The following is a 16,654-nucleotide window of genomic DNA, read 5'->3' as shown; positions in this document are numbered from 1 at the left end:
AAACAGTATAAGTGCCATACTATGTACTGCCAACTCTATATTGACTTAATTGAATCGGATAAAAACGTTTCAGAATCACACCGTAAAGAAGCAATTAAGAGTGCGTATTGACAACAGTTTTTGGGGAGATTCACTGGGAGCAAAAATAAAGGAATGGCTACAAACCTCAGTGACATAGTAATCTTTTTTTAATAATATTCACTAATGCAGAACCAATTGTATGAAAAAGCAGCTGAGAAATAGGCCCCTCTTTCCTTTCACTAGGTCAAGAAAATACAATGAGCGGTCAGGGAACGTTGTGATAGGTGCTTTGACAGTCATATAAAAGCTGATATTCCTTCAATCATGTACAATATGCATGTGTGCCGAACTGAAATCTCACAGCTTTTCTGATAAGAAATTGTTCCCCTTATTGTAGTAGTCTAGCTTGTCCCTAAGAGGCTTTTCATCACAAACTGACAATGACAACATGTATTGTCAGCTAGAAGCATTGATTCAGCATTATTGTGGTGGCCAAGAAATTACTTCTTCCACTATCTGTTCATCACTGTGTAAATTATTATATTATGCCAGTAAAATGTGAAACAGGCTAGGCCAAGCCAAACTGCTTCTACTTTGATTATTCTATTTATTTTAGAACATGAAAATCCAATAATGAATTATTAAATATGTGCAAAGTGTTCGTAGAATTTTGTAGGATTCTTTAGGATTCTGTTCTGGAATTAACATTTAATTTCATCCTTATTTCTATGCATATGTTTTCTCTAAGCAACACTCTCACAGATGAATACATCTTCACATTGAGATCAAGTTCTTCATGAAAAAAATGTGTGAGTGTAATGTGTAATTCAAATAACTCATTAATAGTTCCCCAAACCAGAACCCATCCCCACAAAATATATACCCAAAAGTTCTGTAATAGGTTGTTTGAGGAACCTCAAAAATCGTTTATTTGAACAATTGGGGGTGAACCAGAAGAACCGCAAAATAAAATTTGACGGTTAGCTTGTTTTTGGATTGTATGGACTTCAAATTCATGATGCTACTTATACCAGTCAAATCGTCTCAAGAGGGTGTTAGACTCGGGGCGATTTGGGAAGAGGCTTAACTGAACCTTTCCATGTCATTTCTGGTGATGTTGCAGACATGTCTTGTTGAACAGGTTTTGTTATGGTTCTATTTAAACTGCACAGTGAAAACTTTCCTCTTTCTGTAAACTGAAACCCAAATAATGTTGTTGATTATATACGATTATATTTATGACCAAAGCTTACTTAAAAAACACCTCAAACTATCTCAAACAGACCATATGAAAAATGCTCAGGGGGATCTGGCCAATAAACAGTTTCCAATTGGCCGTCTGCTCACAGAAATGTTTTTCATGATTGGTACAGTATACACCCACACCATTCTGTTGTTGGGGTACATCCACACCATTCCCTCAAAAAAAGTATGTTTTTTTACACATTTGACAGGAATATTTTGGAAGGAAAACTATTTTACTCATATTGTAAATACATTTACAACAGGTGATATATTTCATTTAAACTTCAGAAAACTCCCATTCAACATGAATGAAACCAGTACATGAAAACATGAACTGGTTAACTGGTTTAAAATAAGAAACTTCTAGTAAAGAAACATGTACATTTCTTTGTCAGCAACACCAAACTCTAATATCTTTTTTATTCGGTGTGCTCAAGTGTGTGGAGCCCATTAACTGTCTACACCTGATCTTAATGTGGGCTTGTTTGGAAATATTCTGTCTAAATTAAAATAAAAACCTGGCATGATAGCTCCATCTCTTTAAATCATGATGAAGCAGACTAAATCCGTGGATAGAGAACAGAGGAGCATAGACTCAAGTGTAATTTCCATAAAATACATTTCCATGCGTTTTCAGCAGTTGGATTAAAAATAAAAAGTGAGTCAAGTGTAATTTCCCAAAACTCATTTCCATGCGTTTTCAGGGGTTGGATAAAAAAAAAGGGAACCCATAATAATACTGCTGCGTTATTAAAAGTTGAAAGCCCCCCCCCCCCGGGGGGTACAGTATTCAGTGAAGTGTTGAACATTGTATAATACCTCACCAATCCCTGGTGCATTTGTCTCATAAAATGTATACTGATTAAAAACAACAGCATATTTAATTATAACACAACAATAGATTGAGGCTTATTATCCTGCAGTGAATGATGAGCACACACTCAATCTCATTTTAAGCAACCAAAGCCCCCCCGTTACACACCACCGGAGAACTCAATCATACGTCTCAGCATTAAAGGAGTATCTCGATTGTAGTAATTCTTTCAGTATTTTTCATAAAATACTGAACAGTTTATAATCTAGTTTATGGCTTGAACAACATGCAAAGGTATGTATTGGGATGTACTGTAAGACTCTTACCTGGATTTGTTCAAATGGCACTTCAAAGCTGAAGGACTCATTGTAGTAAGGGTTCAGGGTGTTCTTTTTGATGGTCGTCTTCTTCTTCTTCAGCCTCTTCCCGTTCTGCATCAGGTGGATCTTCACGTAAGGATCTAAGGAAAGAAGAATGGGCCTGGTTAGAAACTATAGCTCAGCCTCTTTTCAAGGTCTGTAGCCCCGAATCTGCACTTTTTATTGTAGATGCATTCATGTTTTAGTTGCTCATTGCCCTTCCTTTTATTTGGCTGTCACAGTTTGAAAACATTCAATGTACTTTCAATCATATTTCAGAAGGTTGCACATTGTTATTTGTATCAATCTAATTTCATTACATAAGGGAGGGTTATGTTTTCGCCAAGAGAAAGATTTTCGCAGGAAGGTCTGATTTCCACAAACGTGTTTCGCTTTGTCTTTATGGGGTATTGTGTGTAGATTGATAGCAAAAATATATTATGAATTAATTCTATAACACAACAAAAGGTGTATAATGTGAAGGCACATGTTAAAATGATGTTCAAGCTCCCAGTAAACACCCACTTATGCTCTCTCAGGTAGAGTGGATCAGTCTTTCTGCTTACCATGGACAATCAAGATGTTGAACTGAAATTCTCAGCGCTTCTGATTGGCTCACTCTTTCTGAATGCTAATCACAAGCTGGAAGTTGAGGGGGATTGGTGGCCTTAAGAGAGCTAATAACTTTTTTAATAATGCCTTACCATTGAAACCAAATCAATCTTAATGAAAAGGGTAAGGACATTCATATGTCCAAACAAGAGGCAGTACAGTATAAGTCAATTCTAGAATACAACAAAAATAAATAAATAGAAAAATATTTTTGTTCAAAATGACAAATTAAATTACAGAAAGGATGGACATTCCAACTAACTCCAGCATGGTAAAGAAGCAATGAAGCAAAGTATCACAATCAGTCCTCATAATGTTGACTTGATCCAAAATATTCCCTGGTGCCCATCTGTGGCTCCCAGTTGCTGAGTGTCTTTATTGGGCTGCTTGTTTGATGCACATGGAGTACGGCTAGAAAGTTCTCCAGAATATATGTGAGCTTTCCTGCAAGGCAAACATCGGTGAAGCTGAACTCCCTTTAATCCAATTCAGATGGTAGACTGAGGTGCTTGAACACTGGCAGGCCCATCCTATAGTGTGCAGTATACGGCGAGGCAAGGAGGAAGGAACAGAGGAGGATAAATAAACAAGCAATGGAGACAGGGACAGAGAGAGAATGGTTAGAAAGAGCAATAGTGAGACAGGACTGTAGGAACAGAGCTGAAAAAAAAAAGAAGAAAGGAGAACAGAAGTGCAGCCTCAAGAGCAGGTGTCCATTGTGACTTTTATTATTCCCCTGCGGTTCAGTGAAGGAAATCTACGGGATGATAAAAGAGACAGTGGACGAAGAGTGAGTGAAAAGGCCCATCAGTATCTAAATTAGAATCTCCTCCAGTGACCGACTGTGAGCATCAAGCAGCCGTATTACCCCTTTTTATCAGCCACTTCTATCAACAGCCTCTTTACAGTTTATTTTCCATTCAGTTTTTTTGGTTGAGTGTAGTGAATTCTTTTCAGACAACTTCTCTCCTCTGTGGGTTCTGCAAATGCCCCTGTTTGAAACTATTCGTCATGAAACCGTCGGTTACAGACAGACTTCCACACCACAACTGCTGACACAGATGGGAAGCCATTTTAATAGGCAAACGTTGATAGTTGCTGGATGAACATATGTATGGTGGCCATTGTTTTTTTATATCCTGATAAACGGTTTTGACATCTATAACCCACGCGTGCACACTGGCCATCAAATATACATATTTTATGGATGCATTTCAGGATCCATGAGATGTTTTAAAATGTATTTTCAAATGTATTTAATGTGTGACATACTTCTCCAAATATATTTGGAATGTAACGATATGAAATGGATTTTGATCTTTGATCTTGTGATGTCTTCACTATTACTCTACTAAGTGGTAAATGGTAAAATAAAATAAATACCTTTAAATGAGTTGGTGTGTCCAAAACCTTTGACTGGTACTGGCGCACATACAGCTCCGGAAAAAAATTAAGAGACCACTGCACCTTTTTCTTTCCTTTCCAAAAAAGTTGAAAAATAAAGTTTTGAGTGAGGAACAGAAGCGTTCAATTTTCAGTGGTCTTATATTTTAAACCCTTCTGTTCCTCACTCAAAACCTTCCTTTTCAACTTTTTTGAAAAGGAAAGAAAAAGGTGCAGTGGTCTCTTAGTGTTTTCCAGAGCTATATATATATATATATATATACACACATACACATACACACAGACTCACAAGTACCATCATATATATAAAATATACACACACGCAAGTTTTTCTAATACTTTCTTGGTATGTGATATCTCCATACAACAAAAACATGTCACATTCACAATCCAATAAACACTTTCCAATTCCACACCTTTATCTGGCAGCTTCAGTCTACTCGGACCCCCACATCCAGGCACGACCCTGTCCTTGAATGACCAGCACTGGAAAAATGACTACCTCTGGCCCCCACGTCCAGGCATGGCCCTGTCCCTGAATGACCAGCACTGGAGAAATGACTACCTCTGGTCCCTAGAAACCAAGACTGAATCTTTCACTTCCCAGAACAACAACAACCAGATGGGGTTATCACAGTAACCTATTCCTTAGCTGTTATAAGAAACCACCTGTGCTGTCCCTTCAGCCCTGTCCTACCCAGACTCCTCTTATCTCGCCGCCAGATGAGGGGCTGATATTATTGAGTTTTGGAAGGCAACGCACCCCAACTCATATCCGTCTCATTTCGACAGCTCGTCCCAGACAGCTCTAATCTTTGCCCATTTTGTGGATGAGTGGCCACGGTCGCTGAAGCGATGCGCCTTTCGCAGAAAGAGAGAGAGAGAGAGAGAGAGCGTGCTGTCAACGTCCGCTGTGTCTGTGCGCTTTAATCTACGGAAGCATATCCTAGCTGCAAGCCCCCCCCTCCTCCGATAAACAGGAAGTAGCAGGTGTGTGATGACACCAGTGACGTCAGATGCAGGTGTGCGTGTGTGTGTGTTGGAGACAATGCAGGGACAATGCAGGCACCTGTCCCATGTGATCTATCTGTGCAGCAGCCATAACGGACACTTTTCCACCCCCAGCTGGCTCAGTGTCAAACCGATGATGGAGGACCTTTGAACATGACAGCCTGTACATCAAAAGAAATATACAACATATTCTTTCCCACCATTAAAACACTGGGTTTGGACAGAGGCTTTAAGGTCCCGCTAGGCTTTTAGATTTTTTAAGGGAAACCAATGCACTTTACCATGAATCAAAACAAATTGAAACAGTATACAAATAAGAGTTTTTGGACCTTGTCCAGAGCACTAATAATCATTAAATTAAGAGCCAGAAAATCAGGGTACATTGATAATTCAGCCTCCTTTGCCCAATTTCTTTGTATTGAATTGAAATAAAAACAAGGCTCAAACCCAGACTCTGGTAGTCAGCTGCAGTGAAACAGCCCCTGAGAGGCCAATTTCTACATTTTGAATGTAGAAAAGACCCCCCCCCCCCCCCCCCACTGGGTGTCATTGAAGGCCTAATCAAAAGAAAATGGCTATCAATGCCACTCACAATTAAATGAAAGTATATTGAGCGTAAAGAGAAAAAACAGAATACAATCACATTTTGTGCACATACATCACACAAGTGCTTAGCAAATCAAACAAAAGGTGAGAAAGCCTCTAGTTTGAATAGCAATTTCACCTAACATAATGCAATCTCTTCTATTTTATCATTAGATGTTCTAAATGTTTTACCATTGAGGTAAACACATACAGAATCAAATAAAAAAGATATACTTTTAAGCACTATCTTCTGGGAAAACAGTATAAGGATTTATAATCAATGTCTTTTACCACAAATAAATTCATTTAAATGTATACATTCACTTGGGCTGCTTACTCTTGTGTGGAGTGTGTTGGCTTGCCTGGAAATGTTGAATGAACATCAAAACAAGCAGGTTAAATAAAGCCCAGCTGTCATCTCAGTTTACCTTCCATCAATCTGAAGAGTCATGGAGGAGGAGCACGCAGGCCCACTGTCATCCCAGCTTTACCGATATTCAGAATATAGTATTACACACATCTCAGCAACAAAGAGCATTGCTAAACAAACATTCGTGCACTGAACCCCTCACTAACACACACACACACACAAAGGTTTGCTCTTTCTCCCTCACACACATGTGCTTCCAAACGTCCACATCTCCCTAATCATTGCCAAATTGGTTTTCCATTCATTCATCATTATAATAGCGTCTGGCCTCATTGCTCTCCACACCTAGGCTGTGTAAATGACTAGAGTGATGCTACGGACCTGGAACTCCCTTAAGTAGCCAGGCAGTATGCATGAGAAACAAAACAAATAATAGTGTTTCCAGCCCAGAGGCTTGATGGCGTACTGTATGGAGCTGTATGGAGCTGTGTAGGTGCACTGAGTCAGGGCAGAGAAGGTTCATTAATACTGGAGGCCTGTGTGATGTGATAACCTCTCCACTAAGGAGGTCCCATTAACCTACTCTTTACAGACTCACTACCCCCCTGTGACACAGAGAGAGATGGATAGAAAGAGATGAAGAGGGAAAAGAGGTGGAAAAACACGCGAGGGAGAGACGGGCCGAGAGCGAGGGAGAGACGGGCCGAGAGCGAGGGAGAGACGGGCCGAGAGCGAGGGAGAGACGGGCCGAGAGCGAGGGAGAGACGGGCCGAGAGCGAGGGAGAGACGGGCCGAGAGCGAGGGAGAGACGGGCCGAGAGCGAGGGAGAGACGGACCGAGAGCGAGATAGAGACGGACCGAGAGCGAGATAGAGCGAAAGAGATGAGAGAGAGGGGGTTGAAAGAGGTGAGAGTGGGAGAGTATGAGCAGTGGCAGCTTGTAGACATCCATTATCTTAACCAGCATGTCCTCATCCTCTAGTAGCCTCCACAGTGCTCCTGTATGGAACTCAACAACAGTATTCCACAGCACTTTAGGATTCACCACCACAGATTCTATTGGCTCTTGATAGTGGCTCCCGGCTTTACACACTCCATTGCATTCAGGTTGGCAGTTGACAGTGAGTTTCCTCCTGTGCTTCTACACATTAGTACATCTTTTATGTGAGGGTACATTGCCAGATGTACATAATCCAGAGACTTATGTTAGACCGTTATCAGAGCTGTGCACACATCTAGTGAAGAGCCCTGCGGCCGTGAGAAATGACACCCATTTCAGTCAAATGTGTACAGGAACAGCTCTCTCTTGTGGTGAGTCACTAGTGGGAGTCATTTCGTTGGCACATTGAGTCACAGTTGACACTGTTAATCACCTTGAGTCTCTGGCTCAAACCTGAACGTTGTCAGCAGAGACTATGATAAAGGTTATCTTGCCCGCAATGTTTTGTCGGCAGGGAGTGTTCATGATATACTGTATTATAGTGGGCCGTCTTGGGATAGATATTGACCTAGAAGAGGTTGTTGACCAAAATGAAGCCTTTGGCTGTGATAAAATGTAAGCTCAGCTAAGACGTTTTACGGATGATTAGAACAGACGCTTGAAAGAAGTTCCTCTGCACAGCATGTTGCATTGAATCTGGCTGTTATAATTTTTGGGGGCTACCAGAGGAATAATGACTAATTATACATATTTTAATGAAAATTACCGTTTGGTTTGGTGAGTCGTAATTAGACTGGAAATACTGGACAGCAGTATTCCAATCACAGCCCATCTATTATTTTTCCTCCTCCAGTTCTGTCTCTGTGACAATGTGATATAGTCCTACTAATTATTGTTATTATAGGTACACATGACTATTATTTATTTTATCTGCCACTCTTTTGAAGTCTATTATTTTGGCAGAACGGCACTTTTGGATGTTTTTTTAATACTGCGCTTTGAGATACTGTGTTAGAAAACTTTCACTGTCTGCAAAATTCACAGAGTGAATGAGAATTCTAGGAGCTATTGTTCATCTTTCATGTTCCCTTTTCAAGTCCCAAACAGTAGGCTAGATAGCTGTTCCCTTTCAAACAGCAACTGAACAATGCACATAAAGTAAAAACTGAACAACAATTGACTTCATTATTGTTATTAGGCCATGTAATTAGTTAAACAAGAGCTTGTTCTTAGGGTTCTCTTAAAATGGATGAATACATATTAAACAAACATCAATCTTATACATCCATGTCATAAAAAAAAACAGGCCGCTTTGGACACCAGTACCTCCCAATGTTTTGTTTGAACCCGCCATCTAGCCCGCCATCTGAAACATCAATTGGGAACATGAAAGAAAAACAATAGCTCCTGTAATCCTGATTCCCTTTGGGTGTGAAAGTCCAGGAGAAAGTCTCATTTAGGTTTTTAGAAAGTAATTGGTTTCTAACCATGTCACAACCTTTATGAAGCCACATGCTTAAGAAACAACTATGCACAAACTCACACACAAAAAAAAACACACAGCAGTGCAGCCACTCATGGTGCTAAATGGAAATCATAGTGCAGAGCCTGAATCCAACAGCAACTTGAGATTACTAGGCATTACTTACTATTCAAACTGAAATCCCCAGAATTTTCACCACTGTGACCAATTTAACCGTGGACCAATTAGCCCGGGCATATTCCATGTCAAGCCCAGCCCACTGCCCGAACCTTTCTCCTGATTCAGATATGGGAGATTTGCACTACCTGCCTTTGCCTTGAAACTGCTTTCCTTTCACAGTTTCTCCATTACCTCGTCAACTTGACTGACAGCTCACACATGCTATGAGTGGGAAATGATGGCAGGAGAGGCATGAGTTCTGGCTAATGACTACCCGGCTCACTGCTCTGACAGACGAGGGAAGGTTCTGTGCTGTTTGCATGATGGTAGTGGTTCTGGTTGGTCAGACACGGATGGCCTGCTGGTCTGTGAGGGGTGAGGAGGATGGGAGAACAGACCAGGCGCGCGGTAACTGCAACACGAAGAGGGCTGAGGTGATGTAAATGTTGGGGAGGACTAATGTTTCGCTGGGGGTCATATGACTAACTCCAGCATGGCCCCAATCGCCTGGATTCATACCAAAAACACAGCTCACTCTGCTCGCCTGTAGAGACCTTCGTCCAAATAGGCCCATATTTCCTAACACAATGACACACGCAGGAAATAAGGCATTGTGTGCAGAAGTGCAATGGTAGCGTGGATCCAATGAGATCAGCATGGGAGTCTGATAACCACCACTGTGTTATCCAGCCCTCAGAGCAAATACCGCCCCCCGCCTACTGTTCAACACTGGCCCCTAGAAGGATAGAAAGCCGTTCAACACTGGCCACTAGAAGGATAGAAAGCAGTTCAACACTGGCCACTAGAAAGACAGAAAGCTGTTTAACACCGGCCACTAGAAGGATAGAAAGCTGTTCAACACCGGCCACTAGAAGGATAGAAAGCTGTTCAACACTGGCCACTAGAAGGATAGCTGTGCGTAGTTATGTGCATATACATTCATTCACTTCAGCAATATCAGCTGACACCGTGTGACCATGGAGCTCAGACTACACTGAGGAGTGTTCAATGGTGTCAGTAAGACATTCTATATGAATCTATATTGGTACATTAACAGCACAATGGCCAGGCTGACTTTTCCAAGCATGTTTCTGTGGTCCCTATGGGAACTCCCATCACCATAGAAAACAGTGTTCATTAGTGCCCACTGCAATCATTATTGGTCATGTGTATTTTCTCCCACGCAACAGCAGGTCTTTACAGCGAAGCCACCACCCACACAACTGATCCCTGGAGTACCTGGGTTTCAATATGTGTTCTGCTGGCATCAGCCACAGGCACAACATTGGCATTTTTATGAAGGACAAACTGCCACTTCTATTGCTGTACAGTGCACATATCAGCCATTAGTGGTCTTAACAGAAATTCTATAAGTGTTGAGTAAAGAACTTGGTGTAAATATAAGATGATTGATCAGCTAATGGTCTGACACAGTACCAGTCGGCATGCATTTAAACAGCAGCTGCCTGCTTAGACCCACTCCATCTGTAATTGAAAAGGCAAGTATAATTACATAAGCTGATAAATCGACAATGTAAAGTGCTGTGTTGGCACATAATGATGCATTTTGTCTGGGGGTCGCTAAGAACAAATCTGCGCTAAACATTCCAAATGGGCTTTGTTAGGCCCTACAGATGCCCGCTGGCGCCACGCGATCAAACTTGCCAATGGATCGGAGGAGTGTAGAACAAGTGAGGTTGGTCACATCACTCTCCTGGCCTGATCACATAGACAACGTTGCTATGAAAGGTTCACAATAACAGTATTTTCAGCCTCCACTTGGTGCAAGGTCTTGTTTCTCCTATAATAGTTAGAAGAAATAGAACATTTTAATAATATAATCAGGAGTAATAGTGGAAGGACGGTGTTTCACAACATGACCTCACCAGAATGTTGTGTGAGAATACAAAAGCACATGAAAAAATAGAGACTTTCTATTGGTTCCATGATCCCCTGCAACAAACAATGTGTGGTTTCATTGTTTGTCACAGGGGTTTATTAATCCCAATCTTGCGGCTGATGTGTAATTAATGTAATGTCGATGTGATGAAACAGTGAGGCGAGAGGGAATGCTATTTTGTTTATAACCATTATATTCGAGCAATTTGACTATCCATGAACAATCACGCTTGTTTGAATTTATAGTTGAACTTACACTCCTCCAAACGATTTCTAAGTTGCTAGGTCAAGCTATGCATGAACTAACTTCTTAATTAGCAACGGGTTGGCAGATATAACTTTCACACCGATTTTGAATTGGTTGTCACTATACACTCAACTACAAACCTTTTGTTCTGAGACATTGCCAGTTTTAGAATGGACAATGCTCATAATCAAATTTGAGTTGTGGTGCAGACGAGCATTACCTGGTAAGACGTGTCATGTCGGTTGAGAATTGGAAATAGTGCGTCCTTGGATGGATGTGGATGTGTAACTGTGTGTGTGTGCCTCGAGTCTTCTTGAGCTGTGTATATTAATTCATCCTGAACTCTACTGATAAATACTAGCTCATTAGTGAGGCTAGAATTTACTGCTCGTCTTTCATGCTCTCTCTGCCTGTAAGCATTTGCTACACAGCCATAGAACCCCCCCCTCCAAAAAAAAACAAAACCCACGGATCTCTTTCCAACACTTGCTGAACCATAGAATTACAAATTAGAATTTATCTTTATGGATGAAACAAGCAAGGTGTTGTAAGAAACAATCGTTGGTTGCTCAGGCAATGAGCCTTCCCTGCAACACCTACGCATGCAAGCAGGAGTGAAGGAGAGAATGAAATTAGATGTTTGTTCTCCTATTCCGTTATTATGGTGACCATTCAACATCTGTGCGATGTCTTGCCATAAGTGGCAAATGTGTAAGTTATTGCAACTTTTTTACACAGCATCTATACATATAGAGGCATATTTACTACAATCACCACACCATGCTGTTGAATGTGGGGCATTTAATCCCCCCCAGACCAAAGACAAACAGTTCAATGGATTTTACCAGCTAATAATCAAAAGGAAAAAATTACATTCATATTAAAAGAACCATGTATAGAAATGAGGCACTTTTGTCTAATGCGTTTTTCGTTATGTTGGGTCCCATGAGGACCATGTAATGGTGTTTGATCCAATAATAACACATAGGCCTTGTTCAGGGGCATTTTAATCAACAGGCTAATATGGACGGGAGCCATGGGAATCCAGCTGGTCAAATTAGGGCCCCAAATTAGGGCCCCAGCTGACTGACTGTTCCCTATGTTCAGATTTTTTGTCTGTGGCACAGTCCATTGGCTGTGGGTTCCCGATATTGACCTAGCACTATGGAAGTTCTATCCTCTGCCTTTATTTGTTCAAAGCTTCCTTTGGTGAAAAGTAAGCTGAAATTGACAATACATCAGGAAACATGGAATCACTAAAACCTGTCCCATGAAAGACACTGATTCTTTGTGGATTAAATTTTACTAATGTAATGTAAAAAAAACAAAAAACTTCAATAGGTAAGCACATTTATCTATAACATTTATTTATAATTAGCCTAGTTTGTGGTGTCTCTGAAGCAATGGCTGTCCATGGTGCTGAAAATTTTATTTTGTGAAGCTATTAGGTACGTGTTCAGTTTCTCACAGATTACATAACTTATGTTGTTGCTGTGGTGGTCAATTGAAATGACTTTTGTATGGTCTGGTAGGCTTGTAGAGGACTGTCCAGTGAAACCTTGTGTTGTGGTCCATGTCGATTTTTGGTCTGGTGATACATTTGCTTTGAAACTATTTCCGCAGATGTCTGACAGAATGGTGGGCAATTTTAGGAGACTAATTTATTTGAGAAAGATCAACAGGAAATTCGGAAAGATCAAAGTTTGCCACATATCGAAGATTGCTGCTTATATATATTTTTCTAGCACAGAATGATTTCCAACAGACACCAATATTATTTATTTGACAAAATACTGGAGCCCACACTGGCTCTGCAAATCTTTTGAAAAACCACTAAAATAGCACAGAATTGAGGGCAAAAAAATTATCAAAATATAAAACCACCCAGCTAGTGTTCAGTACACAAATGTGGCTTTGACGCTGGGTTTCAAAATGACAGCCACATCTAAAGAAGCTGCATCAGTACACAGGTGAGAGTAGGTCTGGAGAAAAACTGTTCAAGTAGCAAAGTGGCCTCTCACTAATTTGTCCTGTCTGGTCGCTGATGTGGCCTTCATGTTTGCTCTGCTTACCTGACAAACCTCCCACATCCATCTTCTTCAAGTTCTTGGCCTCCAGGATGACCACAGTCAGCTTGCCAGCAGTGGGAACGTATCGCAAGGAAAAGCAGATGTCTCCCAACTTCTCTTGCTGATCAAGGAGAGAGAGAGAGAGAGAGAGAGAGGAGTTGTGATTCATGGTTGAAGTTTTCAGCTGAAGTGACGGTCATGGTTTTGGTGGTTGTGTTGGATGTGTTCACAGCCGCCGAGAGCCAGGACTTCATCAATCATAAGGATGTCTCAGTTTGCCATTGAGGGGGCGGCATGTTTAAGATCACCTTGTTCTCTCATATCTCACACAAAAAAAAAAAATGAGGGAACCAAATCACATTATGAACACATTGAACACAAGTAGATCTACTGTATATTAGGGGCATTACTCATCGGAAAAGGTACAGCCTGGAGCCCAATAAGTGCCTGTGATCTAACCCCCATTAGACATGATTTGGAACCACCATTATGAGCCTTCTCCGTTCATCGCAAACCGAATACGGACTTTGGTTTTATACAGCAAAGGTCTTTCATCAAATTGAAATCAAGACCCTTTCCCCGATACTAAATACAGTATGGAGATACAATAGAGTTGCCAGATGGGAGTTCTTAGCCTGGACTGCCATTACTTAGTCAATGTATCCAGCTCTGCCTGGCCTCTACTCTCAGCCCAGAGCTGTTGGGACTAAACAGAATCCCGCTATAATGAGTGAGGCTGCAGCTTCATCAACAGGACCTCTCCCACTTCCGTGCCGGGCTGAGAGAGCTCGCGACGCAAATAGCCCTTGCTTGTCTAAAGCCATCACACACTAATATATTCCATGAATAACAGAGAGGCCAGCCTTCCTATTTCAGATGCTAAACCCTTTTTTGCTGGACACAACCACAATTGTGGTTGTTTTCCCTGTGTAAACACGGTTGCGCAACCCATGAGAATTAGCCATGGGCGAGCCATTTGGTGCTAACGTATCTCTCCCAGTGATTGATGTGTGTGTGTTATTAAAAATAATGTTTGCAGGTAAATCCACTGCATAACATTTATTTTCGTCAACAAGCGCCATTGTAGTCTGTGTGTCTAGAAAATACTCAGAGGGAACAAACTAATTATGAAACCCCCTGATGTGCTGATCAGGTGTTATGTACAAAAGATTGGAGTCCATCGAATGCATCTGTTATTTTGGAAGTGTTTGACCTGATTGCGGAGGATTATGACTGGCTTTTGATTCTTCAGATCTATAGTGTTGTGCTATCAAGCTCAAAGTATGAGTAAACATGCAACATGGTTGCTGTCATTCAATGTTTGGCCAGAAATGGGAGTTGGCTAAACCCACTGAAGTCAGTGATTGTAACACCTTAGGACTGTTAAGATCATGCCTCAAGCCTAATTTGATATTAGCTGGTCTGGCTTGTTTAGTTGTAGTAGAAGGCTGAGTCACGTCCTAGTATTCAACCTTCAGCAAACTGAGATGCTCTTCAACTCTGACACCACAAGTATAATTAACCTTTACATAAACCTACTGTGCAGCTCAAAACAAGGAAAAACCACTTAGAAAGCCACTTTTAAATGCTCTACGCGGTGACTTTAACCTTAAAAAGTGAAAATCCAACATTGTTTGAGTTGTTCAAAATTTCAGGCAGCCTTTAGATACAGTTAATACTGAAAGGCCATTATCATGAAGTATTATTCAAGCCTCATAGTGTGAATGCACTTTAAAACACAGGAAAACCTAGTTTTGGACGGCATTGGGCTTTCCACAAAGACCAATGCATTTAAATTAATCATGCACACCAGCCGTCTCTCTATTAAAACGTCTGGTTCCATAGTGCATCAGAATGGAAAATGACTTTCTGTGAGAGCCTCAGATTCAGATCTTTGGAGAATTTAAATAGATTAACAAGTCACTGAATACACCCTAAGCTCCAAACATTCCCAACTGGTTACCCTGTTTTGTGCACCAGCAATTCGACCCTGGGGACAAAGTTATTGGTCACATATATTGGCCCCCTTGCACCAAATATTTTAGTAATTTTAAATTGAAAAACATTTTGAGTGTTCACATTCACATTCCTTTGATTAACAACTGCACAATACAAAATGTGTTTCTTTTTTTTGTTCATCACTTCAAAGTTAAATAACAATCCAGGAGTAAATTACAGAAAATGTAAATTCATTTGGTTAGATGCCAGTGATTCTTGTTTACTATGAGAGTAATTACTTTCAGCATGTTTAAATATTTGAACACAAAAGCTCCTACCTCTTCTTTCTCGGCGCTCACGAGATCACGCCATTCCTCTGTCACATGACTGAAGTCAATCTTGTTCATTGGTAGTTTCACATCTCCAATTGCGTCGTGCTTAGAGAAGCGGTCAAAGTCATACACAGTCATCACCAGTGTCTTCCCTCCCAGCTCAACATAGGGCACCTGGGAAGAAACATGAGAACTGTGAGGACCAAAATGACACACAGAAGCCCCAAGTGGGACCTTAGGGTTGCAACATCTCTCAATCTTAAACTATGGCCAAATTGAAAGTCTCACTATTGTTGACAACTGCACTACTCTAGCTTCGTGGTCTTTCCAAAATGGCAGCCAGATTGCAGTAATTACTTGCCTCTGTCCTCCTCCTCTAGTCCTGCCTGTGACGGACAGGCAGCAGGCAGTCTTATCTGCCAGTGATCCAGGGCAAAGGAAAGGGTGCTGCTGGAGGGGATGGTGAAGGGGGAATGAGGGAGGGGAAAGTGAGGGGGGGGGGTGTCTAGGATTTGATTCTTGATTGCCTCCCAATTGAGCTGTTTTCCAGACAAAACTCATTATATGCGCGGACTTGTCGCAACATGGTGACAAACTAGCCGATTGGCTAGAAACAAGATAAGACTTCTGAGGTTCGTCCTTGACACTATCGCCACATTGATGAAAGAACACATTTTAATATCGGAGCCAATAGTGATCACATGTCTCTGCTGGTCGGATAAAGCCAGCTTCATTTAGCTATCATGCTTTATAAATAAAAATACACAAAAACATTCTGCAGGTATGTCACCACGCTGGCAACTGGCATTCAACATCAATCCCCATATGCTACTTACGCATCACTGCAGAGAAACACCTGGGCTCTAGTAGCTCTTTACCACTGGTAGAATACCTCAACTCATTCTGCACAGCTGAGATGGCTACAATCACACATCCGAAACCGAGAAATATAAGTGTGAATTTAGACCAGAGGAAGAAAAGGGAAAAAAAAGAAGGCAATGAAAAAGGCGAGACGGAGCATTGCATCTGCCCGACTTGCTGCTAATCAGACAGAGGCCGTGCAGATGAGGAGGCAGTCTGTCAGCAGCTTGTTACTGGGCCAGCTGCTCTGTGTCTACACACGTTGCAGAGAAAACTCACCACAGCAAGCAGAGGACTCAGTAAAGA

At 41.2% G+C, this 16,654-nt stretch overlaps 1 protein-coding gene across 6 annotated transcripts in view; it reads right to left on the bottom strand.

Moving 5' to 3' along the window:
• syt1a (synaptotagmin Ia) overlaps positions 1-16,654 on the bottom strand; it is a 243,483-nt gene that overhangs the window by 5,531 nt on the left and 221,298 nt on the right. For all 6 annotated transcript variants that reach the window (XM_010887234.4, XM_010887237.4, XM_010887236.4 and 3 more), the window contains 3 exons: positions 15,494-15,661; positions 13,221-13,338; positions 2,407-2,540 (listed from right to left, as the gene is read on the bottom strand). In XM_010887234.4, coding sequence (XP_010885536.1) covers positions 2,407-2,540; positions 13,221-13,338; positions 15,494-15,661 — 420 coding nt within the window. The remainder of the gene's footprint in view (positions 1-2,406; positions 2,541-13,220; positions 13,339-15,493; positions 15,662-16,654) is intronic.

Source organism: Esox lucius, chromosome 23 (genome assembly GCF_011004845.1).
Source record: "Esox lucius isolate fEsoLuc1 chromosome 23, fEsoLuc1.pri, whole genome shotgun sequence".
NCBI lineage: Eukaryota > Metazoa > Chordata > Actinopteri > Esociformes > Esocidae > Esox > Esox lucius.
The sequence above is the reverse complement of the archived record's forward strand: the minus strand, read 5'-3'. Positions and strand labels throughout refer to the sequence as shown.